General features: G+C 42.6%; 1 protein-coding gene across 2 annotated transcripts in view; it reads right to left on the bottom strand.

Moving 5' to 3' along the window:
* Positions 1 to 13,814, bottom strand: part of rasgrf1 (Ras protein specific guanine nucleotide releasing factor 1) — a gene marked incomplete at both ends in the record, with an annotated part of 37,293 nt that overhangs the window by 394 nt on the left and 23,085 nt on the right. Inside the window, 15 exons of one of the 2 annotated variants that reach the window (XM_083893457.1) lie at positions 511 to 579; positions 668 to 785; positions 864 to 943; positions 2,302 to 2,499; positions 2,596 to 2,680; positions 2,775 to 2,878; positions 3,005 to 3,065; positions 3,908 to 4,020; positions 5,277 to 5,383; positions 5,465 to 5,635; positions 8,012 to 8,134; positions 8,224 to 8,594; positions 11,787 to 12,035; positions 12,132 to 12,214; positions 12,331 to 12,473. In XM_083893457.1, coding sequence (XP_083749583.1) covers positions 511 to 579; positions 668 to 785; positions 864 to 943; positions 2,302 to 2,499; positions 2,596 to 2,680; positions 2,775 to 2,878; positions 3,005 to 3,065; positions 3,908 to 4,020; positions 5,277 to 5,383; positions 5,465 to 5,635; positions 8,012 to 8,134; positions 8,224 to 8,594; positions 11,787 to 12,035; positions 12,132 to 12,214; positions 12,331 to 12,473 — 2,075 coding nt within the window. The remainder of the gene's footprint in view (positions 1 to 510; positions 580 to 667; positions 786 to 863; positions 944 to 2,301; positions 2,500 to 2,595; positions 2,681 to 2,774; positions 2,879 to 3,004; positions 3,066 to 3,907; positions 4,021 to 5,276; positions 5,384 to 5,464; positions 5,636 to 8,011; positions 8,135 to 8,223; positions 8,595 to 11,786; positions 12,036 to 12,131; positions 12,215 to 12,330; positions 12,474 to 13,814) is intronic. The other variant, XM_083893458.1, reaches the window with a different exon arrangement.

The following is a 13,814-nucleotide window of genomic DNA, read 5'->3' as shown; positions in this document are numbered from 1 at the left end:
TTAATCGTCTGTAAAAGCTTGTTTATTTTTGCAAGACGCATAAAAAGTAGAATAATGACAATTAAAGGCGCCATATGTAAGAATGTGGCCAACAACGGTTACTACATTCAAATTCAAAATACCGAGGTGTTTTAGGTTCTGACGTAACTGGCAACCCGTGGTTGCTCGGCAGCTGAGACTCGACTGACTGCAATGATCGGTAGACGTCGGTAGGTGGCGCCACATGCCAAAACATGATTTCAAAACATAAACATGATTTGCAGTCTGCAAAATATTTTTTTTAATGCAAATATTTTGTCCATACTGTTGTTGTTGGTGAGTTCAGTTTGTTATATGAACATTATTCCTGAGTCTCTGTGACATATTAGGAGGATTTTATGGCCAGTTGCTTTAGATTTATTACATAATGCACCTTTAAAGACAGGTCGCTGTTATAAACCAATAATACTGACTAAATAAAGACTTTTTAGACGTCTTAAAGAGTTAGAAACGTTCTACAAACAAACGTACCTTTGGTTGCAGGTCAATCTTGTACGCCGTTTGCTGAAACTGCCTGATTTCTCTTATGATGTGAGAAATCTGAAACGCACGAGAAGCAGCGAGCGTTAGATTTTCTGAGTGTAATGATATGAACTTTATTTTTTCTGCGCCTCTCCCATGTACTCACCATCCTCATCTTGGAGAAGTTGACCAAGTTGTCTTCGGTGTAGTTTGGCGTCCCCTCCTCGATGAACGCCAGGTCGGTGAGGTACATCCCCAGATAGGGCACACAGGGCGGATCACAGCTGGAAAGAAAGAACTTTACTGCATTGTTTTTTGTTTTTTTTGGTTTATTTCTTACAAGGATCTCGAAGTGAACTCACTTCTTCAAAGCCTCTCTCAGGTTTTTGAACCTCCCCTCTGACGAGACCAGCTTCTGGAGTTTGTCAGTCAGTGCTTTTGTCTGGAGGTTTAAGAAAGGACACAATTAGTGAGTAAAAACACAAGTAAAATGGATATAGTTGCAGAAGAAAATTCCATTTTGAATCCTCTGACGTCATGTGCAACCCTACAACTGTCAATCAAACGTGTCTACTCCACATTCACGTCTTCTATTTTCCTCTAAATGGGAACCTTCTATAGAAGACCATATTTAACCCTTTAGCACCTAAGCCTCAAAATGTCTGTCTGGACTTTTAGACTTATTTTAAACCATAAAAGGGCCAGAAAATGATCCAGTAAGTGCTTTTTACCCAATTTTCCAGAAGAAATTTCAATATCTGGCAGTTATTTACAATTTACTGCAAGTTAAAATGGTGTATTAACAATTTAAAAAGTTTTATTGAGAAAGAAAATACTGTCGAGTTGCACATGAACACCAGATTTTTGCACGTTAAATTTGAAATTTGAACAGTATATTTGAGTCTCAATATTGTCTCAATGTCCAAAAAACAGGGTCAAAAGAATGGAATCTATGTACAGCTGCGTTTTTCCAACTCTTTCCTCTCTGATGACAAAGACGTCGCTGATTCGCCGGCTTCCTGCAACAGCGTGAGTGAAATTACCGTAATAACCACACGTCAACTTTGTTTAGTGAGTTTAAAACCATTTTTCCTTTCAACCCAACCGGTCGAGGCAGATGGCCGCATATCTTTTAGCCTGGTTCTGTCAGAGATTGCTTCCTGTTGCCTACACTCTTAGAAATAAGGGTTCCAAAAGGGTTATTCTACAAGGGCTGAGGTTCTACCTGGAACCATTTGCTTCTGAAAAACCCTTTCCCGAAGATAGGGTTTTTCAAGGGTTTTTGGTAACACTGATGGTTCCAGTAAGAACCATTTTGATCCAGAGAACCTTTAAAACCCATTTCCTGAATAAAGGGTTTTAAATGGGTTCTTGGTGGAACCCTCCAAAAGGGTTCTACCTGGAGCCAAGAAGGATTTTAAAAGGGTTCTTGGTAACACTATGGGCTCCAGGTTGAACCTTCTAACCTAAAAGGTTCTACCTGGAACCAAAAAGGGTTCTCCTATGAGGAGAAGCCGAAGAACCTTATATGATTCTACTTAGCACTTTTATTTCTTATTTTTAAATGTAGTGTTTGATCATTGTGTGAATTGTTGGGTTTCTCTGCTCTGCACCATGTTGTCTATGTACAGTTCCTTGAGATAATGTATGTTATGATTTGGTGCGAAATGAATAAAAAAGAAAATCAAGTAAGAAGTAGGCCCATCTTCCCCTGTACTTTGATTCAAATGGAGTGATTTTATGCAACCAGTGGAGTCGCCCCCTGGTGGCTGTTAGTCTATGATAGTGGGACACACACACCTGTTTGGAAACCTTGAGCCAGGTCTTCTTGAGGCGAAACACAGAGCTGCGGTTGAGGGAGGACGTGATCTCCAGCACGGCGTTGTAGTTGTGGAGACAGCGGCAGATGTCGGCCACGGCGACCCACTTCTCTATGACCGCCACTCTGGAGACCACGTCGTCACAGTGCAGGATCTCTGTGGCGATGAGGTTACTTATCTGGCACAAGAGAGAGGAAACAAGGGGTTATAAAACGTTTAGAAGATCATGTCTGAAACAACAAACGTAGAGCAAGCGGAGTCGCCGGGAACGTACATCGTTGAAATGCTTCGTCGTTCTCATGATGAACGGCGTCTTCTCGTTCTTGTCGTTTTTCATCCACCCCTGTCCGAAGAATTCCCTGTGATGTGGTAAAACAGATTACACGTTTTTTTTTTTTCTCTCTCAAAATGCTGCATAATCACCCATAATGCACAGCTGTGCGAGGCACTCACTCATACGGGATGACCTTGAACACCAGGTGGTCGAGCAGAGTCAGCTGCTCGGCGATCTCTAACGCAGAGTGACTCTCAAAGGGCTCGGCCGTCCCTCCTTCCACCTACGACACAATAGGTGACATCTCAAGTTTCTTAGCGTTTATTAGGTGTTATCTAACGTTTTATTAAATTCAGTGGTGACCAAACGTACATGAGATGAACGATCAGGTTGCAAACTTCACACTCACCAGCTGTGTCACATCTTCAAGGGAGATCTGACTGTCGCCGTGATCTTCCTGAGTTAGAGTCCTGATGGCACACGTCAGACGAAGAAGAAGAAGACAAGAGTCAAGCTTTGAAGCACAGTATACTCAGTGTTCTCTTAGAAATAAAAGTGTAAAAATAGAACCACACCCTTTTGGAAGGTTCCACCAAGAACCCATATAAAACCCTTTATTCAAGAAAGGGGTTTTAAAGGGTTCTCTGGATCAAAATGGTTCTTACTGGAACCATTAGTGTTACCAAGAACCCTTGAAAAACCTTTTCTTCGGGAACCTCAGCCCTTGTCGAAGGACCCTTTTGGAACCCTTATTACTTTATAAATTACCCTTATTTTGGAACCTTATATCATAAGTACTACATGGCCTGGCGCCACCCCCTCTGCAAGAGTTTATTAAATATTGACGGACTCGGGTAACCAGAGCAGTAGTAAACAGGGATGTTGAGGTTCCCTTTAGGAAAACCTCCTTCAGCCATAGTGTACTATCTATTAAAGGTAGTGCACTATAGAATACAATAACATCAACTATAAGGGAATGTCCCACTCTGGACACTTTCAAGAGCCACGTTAAAGCGTGGCTTAGAACTAACCAAACATGCAATCACCACTAAACATACTAATGAATTGTCCTGTTTTTTTAGTTTTTTCTGTTTCTTGCTGTTTTGTAAACCTAGTTTTATTGTATATCTTTTTATTCCAACATCAACCTGCCCAATATGGACTACAGATGGAAATTAGCCCCTGGGCTATAATCTGGTGCATTTACATGTACTTTTGTATATCTTCATTAATGTGGATTGTCCTGAAATAATAAATAATAATAAAAAAAAGAGTGCAGACGTGTTTCTGAAACCTGTCAGTCCTCCAGTACCTGATGATGTTGGCTGCCGCTTTCCTCTCCTGGGTCAGCAGCTCGGGGTCGTGCATCACCTCCTCCAGGAAGACGATGACCTTTGTCTTCAGCTCGTTGTTGCTCTCAAAGTCCTGAACACACACACACACACACACACACACACACACACACACACACACACACACACACACACACACACACACACACACACACACACACACACACACACACACACACACACACACACACACACACACACACATAGAGAGAGCAGTCTTTCATTTAATGCACACCAATCAAACAGGTGTGTGGTTCTGTGTTTTTTTTTACTTTGGCAGGCCTTGAGGTCATGGACGATTATAGATCGTTCAAGAAAGGTTATCTATGAGGTAGTTGTTGGGTTTGTTTTGGTGCCAAACTGCTGATCTACTGGGGTTTTCACACTCCTCCTCCTCCTTCTACTTCCTGCACCTGTTGCCAAACACCTGAAATCATTCAGTCATTTCCCGACTCAGTGGCTCTTTAAGGACAGGTTCAGCCACCACTTCTCTGCCAGAGACACCTTTTTAACCATGTGGTACAAACCCTTTGCTGGTCTCTGAACTGGTCTTTCTTGTCTTTTGTTTATTATCGAAACTGCATTTCCTTGTGATCAGGATCACATGCTTGTTTCTGTCTCTCAGCGACACAGGCATGAATTTGTTTTTGTTCTGTTGGGTTAGGGTTAGGGATCAAAAACCCTAGCAGAAATGTAGAATTGTTTTATTTCTTGAAGACATTTTTGCTGAAGATGCATTGTTTTCATGTGTATTTTACAGAAATATTGCTTAATCCCAGAGGTGGAACGTAACGAAAAACATTTACTCAAGTTACTGTATTGAATACTTTTTTTGGTGTATTTTGTATTTTTTAAGTATAATTTAAAATCAGGATTTTGTATTTTACTTGAGTACGTATTGACTCAAGTATTGTACTTAGGTACTTCATAAATCCTATCCGTTACTGAGTAAAAATAAAAATTCCGCACAATGAAGACCTACAGGGGGAAAATATAAAGCAGAACAAAGACGAATGATTATGTGATTATCACCAGCACTGGTGCGTGAACATAGAGTGTGTGCACCAAAAGTGACGTAATATCCTGTGTCACGCCGGGTGTGTGAGCTCCAAAATAGTTTTGGATTTCTGACCCCTTGTCATATTTACCTACTACCCTCACACCCCACGCAAAGTAACTGATTAACTTTTACTTAAAGTACGTTTCAAATGAACTACTTTTTACTTCTACTTGAGTAATATTTCATCAAAGTATTGGTACTTTTACTTGAGTACAATATTTTAGTTTACTTTTTCCACCTCTGCTTAATCCATGTAATGGGTGCTTTACCGGAGAGTGTTTGGACACCCAGTGTCTCAGGACGTTCAGAACTCTGTTGGTGGCCGCTCTTCTGATCACAAACTCTTTGTCTCCGTTCCGCTGATCGGTTGGAAAACCTGCACAAAGTCAGTTTTTTTCCACATTGAGCTCCAGAAACTACAGTTTTTGACTTAGTGGACAAAGTGTGTTGGGCGTACCAGTGCTGGCGAGCGACATCCGCCGATATTTCTCCTTGGTTGGCGTTCCCTCGTTGGCTCCGGCCGTAGCGATGGCAAAAGCCGAGGCGGCGGACAGGGCGCTGCGGTTGTTGTCCAGCTCTCGACACGTGGACATCACCATGCCGTTGTTGTAGGAAAAGAGGGAGAACTCTGTAGTGACACAAACAATACTTGTTAGATTCATCTGTCTGAGTCATGTACACTACCGTTCATTAAATGAATCAGAAATACACTATAATAATAATAATGCATTATATTTAAGGCGCCTTTCAAGACACTCAAGGTCGCCGTACAAAAACAAAACAAAAACAAAACAAAAAAAGGTAAGAGCAACGGGTAGAGGGTTAAAGAGTCAGAGGGAGTAGGCCTGTTTAAAAAGGTGGGTTTTCAGGTGGGATTTAAAGATGGCAAATGAAACAATGTTCCTGATGCATATACATTGCAAACGTCTGGTTTTTAATGGAATATGTACATAGAGGGCCATCTCCAGTGTTCTAATGGTAAATTGTGTTTGCTAATCGCGTTAGAAGGCTATTGGATGATTAGAAAACCCTTGAAAACCTTTATGCAATGATGTTAGCACAGCTGAAAACAATTTTGCTGGTTCTTTGAATGGGCAAAGTTATTATTTTGAATAAAAATCATTATTTCTAATCTTGTCAATGTCTTGACTATATTTTCTAATCATTTTGCAACTCTTTTAATGAATGAACATGTGACTTTTAATGGATATCACACACAAAATTGTATAGGTAACCCCAAACCTTTGAACGGTACTGTAAATAACAACAGAACTGCAGGTTTTTCATTATACGTGGCAGAACGTGCACATAGTTCCAGATTTATACATTTGTATGTTGTATTATGACATTTATGTCCTCAGTATTTATATTATACTATACATTTTGGCTCTTTTTAATATATATATATATATATTTAAGATATATAAAGATATATACAGGACATAATGTGCAAACACATTTACGCTTACTCTTTCCAGTGCCTGAATTTGTACATACTCATACGCAGCCTCCTCTCCTTCCTCAATCCTCCACTAGTGGGCACTGCAGGCCAACACAAGCCGTGGCCCCGACTTCTCTTTACAGGAGGCTTTGATAATCAAGATGGTTGCAGCTAAATATAGCTGCCAAATATCAGCATAGCAGAGGAATCAACAGCTTCTCTGCAGTCTGCCGTGCACGAATCTCAGGCGTCGTCGATGGATCGAGGACGAGCCAAGAACCCGACGCCGCGTTAAAGACCCAGACGGCGCTGACATGTTCCAGAGCAGGCTTTACTTTCAAAAAAAAATAAAAAATCTATTGCATGTATGTTTTTTTTTTTTTTTCTTCATCCTCGTTCCATTTAAAAAAAAGGAACAGATGCAGTGAAACTGCCTCGTTACTGGGGGCGGGCAGGGAAAACACAGTCTTGATGTAGTTGTTGCTATGACACAAGTTTCCCCCCCGAACACCTACTGAAGCCAAGTACTGGCTTTCCCTGCGTGTTCACAACCATGCACCACACAAAATCCACGCTCTAAATGACTGACTGTTCCACTGCTACATGTTTGTTTGCACTAGAAATGTAGAGATTATTGCGACGTAGACAGAGGCGATTCTAGAGTCTGTAGGGGCCCTAAGCAAAAATTCCCAGGGGGCCCTTCCTTCCAACCAGTGTTCATCACCATTATGTTACAAATAATCTGACACCAACAAAAAATCTAAGAGTTCAAAATGTTTTTTAAAAATGAATGAAATAACCTTGTAATTAAAAAGTATGTGAAAATATAAATGTAAAGAACAATACAATACTGTAAATAGCTTTTAAAAACTATATAAACTTAGTAAAAAAAAAGATACATTACACTGTAAAGAACCCACTTTATAAAACAATATGAATATATAGAGCAATAAAATACTGTAAATAACTGAAAAAAACATATAAAGTGAGTAAAAAAGATACAATACTTGCAGAACGATAACTTCACACAGGTTAACGTGAGGTGGGGCCCCTTTAGGGAGGTTTACTACTGAGATGTCATTGCAAATCGCCAATTGTTTTTTAAGGGGGACGGGGAGGCGGCTGGTCACTGCACATTTCAGTAAAAACAGCCCCCAGGCTCCGAGTGTCGGGGCCCCCTATCGGCTCGGGCCCCAAGCAGTTGCCTGCCTTGCCTGTTCACAAGCTACGTCTCTGGACGTAGAGCTGAGTGAGAGTTTAGACGATAAATCCACAAGGGTTAAATGAGCCCTTTGGGGTTAAATTTGATCATATTTCTTTGGTTGGATTTCTTATTCAGTTCCTGAGGGTTGACTGTGTGGTTCACAAGCTTGGATATCACACATACTCTCGCGCTGTTGTTATCGTCTAGAACAGGGTTCTTCAATCCTGGTCTTGGGGACTCACTGCCGCAAAGCCGGACATTTGAATCAAGTGTGTTGGAGCAAGGAAACGTCTAAAACATGCAGGGCAGTGGGTCCCCAGGGCCAGGATTGAAGAACCCTGGTCGGGAACACAAAGTACCTGAGGAGTTTTTGCATTTGACGTTCTTCGGGGTGGTCGGCGAACCCTTGGTGGGCGAGGACTCCGCTTCCCCGTCGTCGCTCTGGTTTGGATCGTTGTCGCTTTCCTCTCGCACCGAGAGATCTGTGTCACAACGGGGGGTACGGGAAATCGCTCAAGACAGGATAAAACGCGGAAGAATCGACGTGTGCTCCTGATTCTCCAGGCCTTACCTTGTTTGGCCACCGAGGTATCGTCCGCCTTGTCTTTCTTGTCCTCGCCCTCGTCGGGGATTTTGCTTGCGATGGGGCTGGACACGTACAGCTTGCTGATGTCCAGCGAGGTCTTGCTGAACGGCGACATGGTCGAGTACATGCTTGCATAGCCATTTGAGGAGCAGCTGAGTGCGGCCAGGTCAAGAGCTTTGCCCCCAGTGATGATGGGGATGTTGAGGGAGAGCTTGCGCCGGCGGTTCGGGGACGAGTTCTTGGCCATGGCGAGGGGGGGAGGGGAGGAGAACTTCCTGCTGGCCCTGGGGGAGCTGGGAGGCTCGCCGTACAAGAGCTTACTGTTCTGACTGCTGGCAAAGAACAACTCAAGGGACCTGCAACAAGAGAGGAATTCAGTACATACAGTAGGAACCATTCTAGGTTTTAAAGGTGCCGTATGTAAGAATGTGGCCAAAAACGGTTACTACATTGAAATTCAAAATACCGAGGCCTTTTAGGTTTTGTTTTCTGACGTATCTGGCAACCCCTGGTTGCTCGGGCAGCTGAGACTCTACTGACTGCAATGATTGGTAGACGGCGGTAGGTGGCGCCACATGCCAAAACATGATTTCAAAACATAAACATGATTTGCAGTCTGCAAAATATTTTTTTTAATGCAAATATTTTGTCTGTACTGTTGTTGGTGAGTTCAGTTTGTTATATGAACATTATTCCTGAGTCTCTGTGACATATTAGGAGGATTTTATGGCCAGTTGCTTTAGATTTATTACATAATGCACCTTTAAAGGAGACATATTATACAAAAATCAACGTTTTAATCATTTTAATATATTTGGGACTCTGGAGGCCCTATGAATATGGAAAGTATGGAAAAAGATGACTCAGTCATTAGCACGCATTGTGACGTCACATTGTGCAAATTCCTGGAATTGTTGTCTGACGGAGTTCCACTTTGCCCATAAAAAATGCATCGTATACGGAAGAGCGGAAGTCGGCGAAGTGTACTATTCTTGGCGGCACAGTGCAGCACAGAGTTCTACACGAACTTCCAGCCTCAGAGGATTTACGTGTCCAGTGGATACACGGCTAGAGTGGGCAAATGATGGCTTTTCCAAATGCTAACTGGTGTTAGCTACCAGAGCCTCAGTTTCCTGTGTCTCAAAGAGACAGGCACTCAAAACCCTGTTTTGGCAGGGTGATTGAACTGCTGTGGTGCTTCATCCTTAAGGTATTTTGACCAAAGCATGTCACATACATGTTCATTAGGACACCAGAGAACTAGGTTAACCTGGAGAAATAGGGTATAATACGTCTACTTTAAGAGATTATCTATATAAGCAACACCTCCTGAATCATTTATGCAATCCGAGCGAGCAGAGCAATCACAAGCGGTCGCATCTCGTCGTTTCTTTAAGAGCAGAACACATGCTGCAGTGCTCCAGCAAAAAAACCTCTCCCCTCTCCTACTCCCCGCCACCCTCCTGGCGACCTCACGGGTTCCCATAAATAGCATCGCGAGTGATAGTTGCGCAGGGCCACTGCTGACACAAGCAGCCGAGTGTAGGTGTCTCACAGTGACATGACGAGCGCCGCGGGAGAGCGGTGCCGCAGGGTGTGGACACGGGGAAGCTTCCCCCTGATCTGAACCCCCACAGTGGGGGCCCTCCAGAAGCCCGTGGAGCCACGGGTCCGCTCCACCGGGGACGCTCTCCGTTTAGCATTTGAACAGTGTGGATCTTTTTGGCAGACGTGGGGAGAGGGAGGACAAGGAAGGGTGCGGTCCTGCAGCACCGAGGCTGGTTACCATAGAGCGACAGAGTTGGTGGAGACGGGAGAAACTGGACCCAATTACTGCCTTTGACCAGTGAACACACACATGAGCACACACACAGCTATTCTTAAGGACACTGCTTTGACAGTCATTCATTTGGACAGCCTGAACAAATCATTATCACTAACCTAATCATGCCTAATACTAACCGTAACTAAACCACCAATTCAAAGATTAGCCCTATAATTAGCCCGGAAATGTAGGTTCTGCCTCATTAGGACCAGGTTTTGGTCTCCACATGGACGACTGGTGCTGACAAGTGACATAAACACAAACAAAGCTACATAGTGATGGAAGGTGTCAACACTTTGTCTTCTATCACTGCTCCATCTGCTGCTTCTGTTTCCCTCATAAAGCCTTCAACAGTGGCTTATATAATGCTTTAAAACTGAAATGTGCAACTTTTCAATATCAACAAATGCATTTCAATGCATTTTACATCAAGACGGCAGCGGACTTTAGGTTAAGGCGCTATCCCTGGTTCCCTGAAACTTAGGTGAAGTGGTGAGATACTGAAATCAACGTTGAGAGAGAATTATTGAAACTCCAGCAGTATTTGTTGGGACAGAAGCGACACAGTAGAGCTTTAAGATAAAAACCAATTGGTTATTGTAGCCTTAGAATATGCCCTTATATGGCGTTTGCCCACATAAATCTGATGCATAGACAAATGAGAAAAAGAATGAGATAATGGCAGAAACGCAGTGTAATGCAGAGTGTAAGTGTGTCTCCTGAGAGTCATGTTGAGCAAACCTTGGCAACCGTTCTTCTACAGTGTTTGGAACTGGCATTGCAACAACTTTTTCCTGTTAAAAGCTAAAGGTTGCTGCTGTAAATATTTCACATAAATCACCTACAAATTCCCTTCAGCCAGCCTTGGCTTCCATCCCAGGCCCCCTATACTGCTCAGGAGGAACGCACACATGAATATACAAACTGAATCCTTCGGGAATTTAGAGGGACTAGGATTAAATTCTGCCAAAAGGCCCGCTTAGCCTCTCAGGTAGCCCCACAATGCTGTGCGAGTGCAAGGGGGCGTGGCTACAGTAGAGCAGCAAAAGCTAACGTGTGCTTCTTTTTAGTGATATATTTAAGGATATCTTTTGCATTAGTTATCCAAACAGCGTCAAACTTGGCACTGCACTTACTCGTGCCCGTAGCAAGACAGTTCAAAAGTTTGGGGTCACTTATAAATGTCCTTATTTTTGAAGGAAAAGCACTTTTTTTTCCAATGAATATAACATTAAATGAATCATAAATACACTCTATACATTGTTAATGTGGTAAACGACTATTCTAGCTGCTAATGTCTGTTTTTTAACAGAATATGTTCATAGATGTATAGAGGCCCATTTCCAGTGTTCAAATGGTACATTGTGTTTGCTAATTGCGTTACAAGGCTATTGGATGATTGGAAAAAACAGCTGGTAAATCATTATTTCTAATCTTGTCAATGTTTTGACTATATTTTCTAATCATTTTGCAACTCTTTTGATGAATAAAAGTGCGACTTTTAATAGAAAACACAACAAAATGGTATAGGTGACCCCAAACTTTTGAGTGGTAGCAGATGTTGTTGTTCTGTACTCTTGTGCACACGCCTGGCTTCTTTGAAAAAAATATTTAAAACTACTCAATACAGATGAACAAAAAGGAAAGGGCGTACAGTATATGACCTCAAGGTTCAAAGTGCAACCCGATTCTGCCGAGCGCGGCTAAATGCAGCGTGACTCACCGAGCAGGGATGGCGCTGATGGGCTTCTTGTAGATGGTGATGAGTTTGTCGAGCACCACGTCGGCCGTGGTGAACACGCGGTACGAGTGCAGGAAGGTGTTGAGGAAGTCGATGGAGAGGAAGCGCAGGTCGGTCAGCCGCTCCAGCAGCCGCTCCACGCTGGCGTAGCGGATCTGCAGCACCTTGCAGGAGTTCATCATCTTGCTGAAGCGGATGTCGACGTCGTCGCAGTACAGACTGGAGTCTGACCTGCAGACGAAAAAAAGAAAGAAAGAAAGAAAGAAGCATGAGCAAAAGAAAAACGTGGGGGGAAAAAAAGAAACGTGAAATGGAAAAATCACTCACTTGATCATCTGTGGCACTGTGACTTTGGAGTTGTCCTCAAAGGCGTTCATCATCAGCCCATTGCAGCGGATGTTGTCTATACACTGTGGGACAGATGCACAACACACACACACACACAGAGGGAAATGTCAGTGACTTCAGTGACGCGACGCTTCTCCCACCTGGAGACGGTGATGCGTGTTGACACGTGTTGACGTGCCTGGCTGATGTCACTGGTCCACGCTGACTTCTCCTGCCTGGAGGAGGCCACCAGGATGACGGTGAACGACTGGCTGTCCTTGGGCTCCACGACGATCTTGAAGTCCAGGTGCTCCATGTCCTGGCCGCTCTTGTCTGATTTGGCTTTGAGAACATTTTCGCACGCAAAGACATTTACGTGTGCCGTCACTTTGTCGTTATCGATTTAAAGCAGCAGTGCGTAACTTTTGGTGATTGTTTTTCGGTGTTGTTGATGTTATCATTCTGCCTCCGTTTGGTCTTTTTGGTCTACTGTTCAAAAGTTTGGGGTCACCAATCCAATTTTTTTGTGTTTTTCCATTAAAGGCGCCATATGTAAGAATGTAAATACCGTTTTCTGACGTAACTGGCAACCCGTGGTTGCTCAGCAGCTGAGACTCTACTGACTGCAATGATTGGTAGACGGCGGTAGGTGGCGCCACATGCCAAAACATGATTTGCAGTCTGCAAAAATATTTTTTTTTAATGCAAATATTTTGTCTGTACTGTTGTTGTTGGTGAGTTCAGTTTGTTATATGAACATTATTACTGAGTCTCTGTGACATATTAGGAGGATTTTACGGCCAGTTGCTTTAGATGTATTACATAATGCCCTTTTAAAAGTCACACTTTTATTCATCAAAAGAGTTACAAAATGAATAGAAAATATAGTCATTGATGTGCTAACATCACTGCACAAGGGTTTTCAAGGCTTTTCTAATCATCCAATAGCCTTCTAACGCCATTAGCAAACACAATGTACCATTAGAACACTGGAAATGGGCCTCTATACACCTGTGTACATATTCTATTAAAAACCAGACGTTTGCAGCTAGAATAGTCGTTTACCACATTAACAATGTATAGAGTTTATTTCTGATTCATTTAATGTTATATTCATTGAAAAAAAAGTGATTTTCCTTAAAAAATAAAGACATTTCTAAGTGAGCCCAAACTTTTGAACAAGAGTGTCTATCCTTCAAACTTGAGGGGTGTCTTGCTACGGGCACGAGTAAGTGCAGAAAAAAGTTTGACGTTGTTTGGATGAGTAATGCAAAAGATATCGTTGAATACATCGGTAAAAGAAGCACGCGTTGGCTTTCGCTGCTCTACTGTAGCCACGCCCCCTCGCACTCACGCAGCACTGTGGGGCTACATGAGAGGATGAGCAGGCCTTTTAGCAGTATTTCAGATTAATGTCATATTCATTGAAAAAGTGACCTCAAACTTTTGAACGGTAGTGTATTTGTATCTGTTTTAAGCTGTTCAAATTTCATATTCAACATGCATAATCTGGTGTTTCGTGTACAACTACAATGTCGTTTGAAAGTTATTCTAATAGCCCTAACCCAAAAGTTACGCACTACAGCTTTAAACAAATACACATAATAGACGTGGACAAATATCTTTTGGAGTCGCTCCACTTTTCCATTGTATCAAATCCAATCAATTAATAACAAAGTCTGC

The sequence above is a fragment of the Microchirus variegatus genome (genome assembly GCF_963457635.1).
Source record: "Microchirus variegatus genome assembly, chromosome: 8".
Lineage (NCBI taxonomy): Eukaryota > Metazoa > Chordata > Actinopteri > Pleuronectiformes > Soleidae > Microchirus > Microchirus variegatus.
Note: the sequence above shows the minus strand (reverse complement) of the source record. Positions and strands in the feature narration are given on the sequence as shown.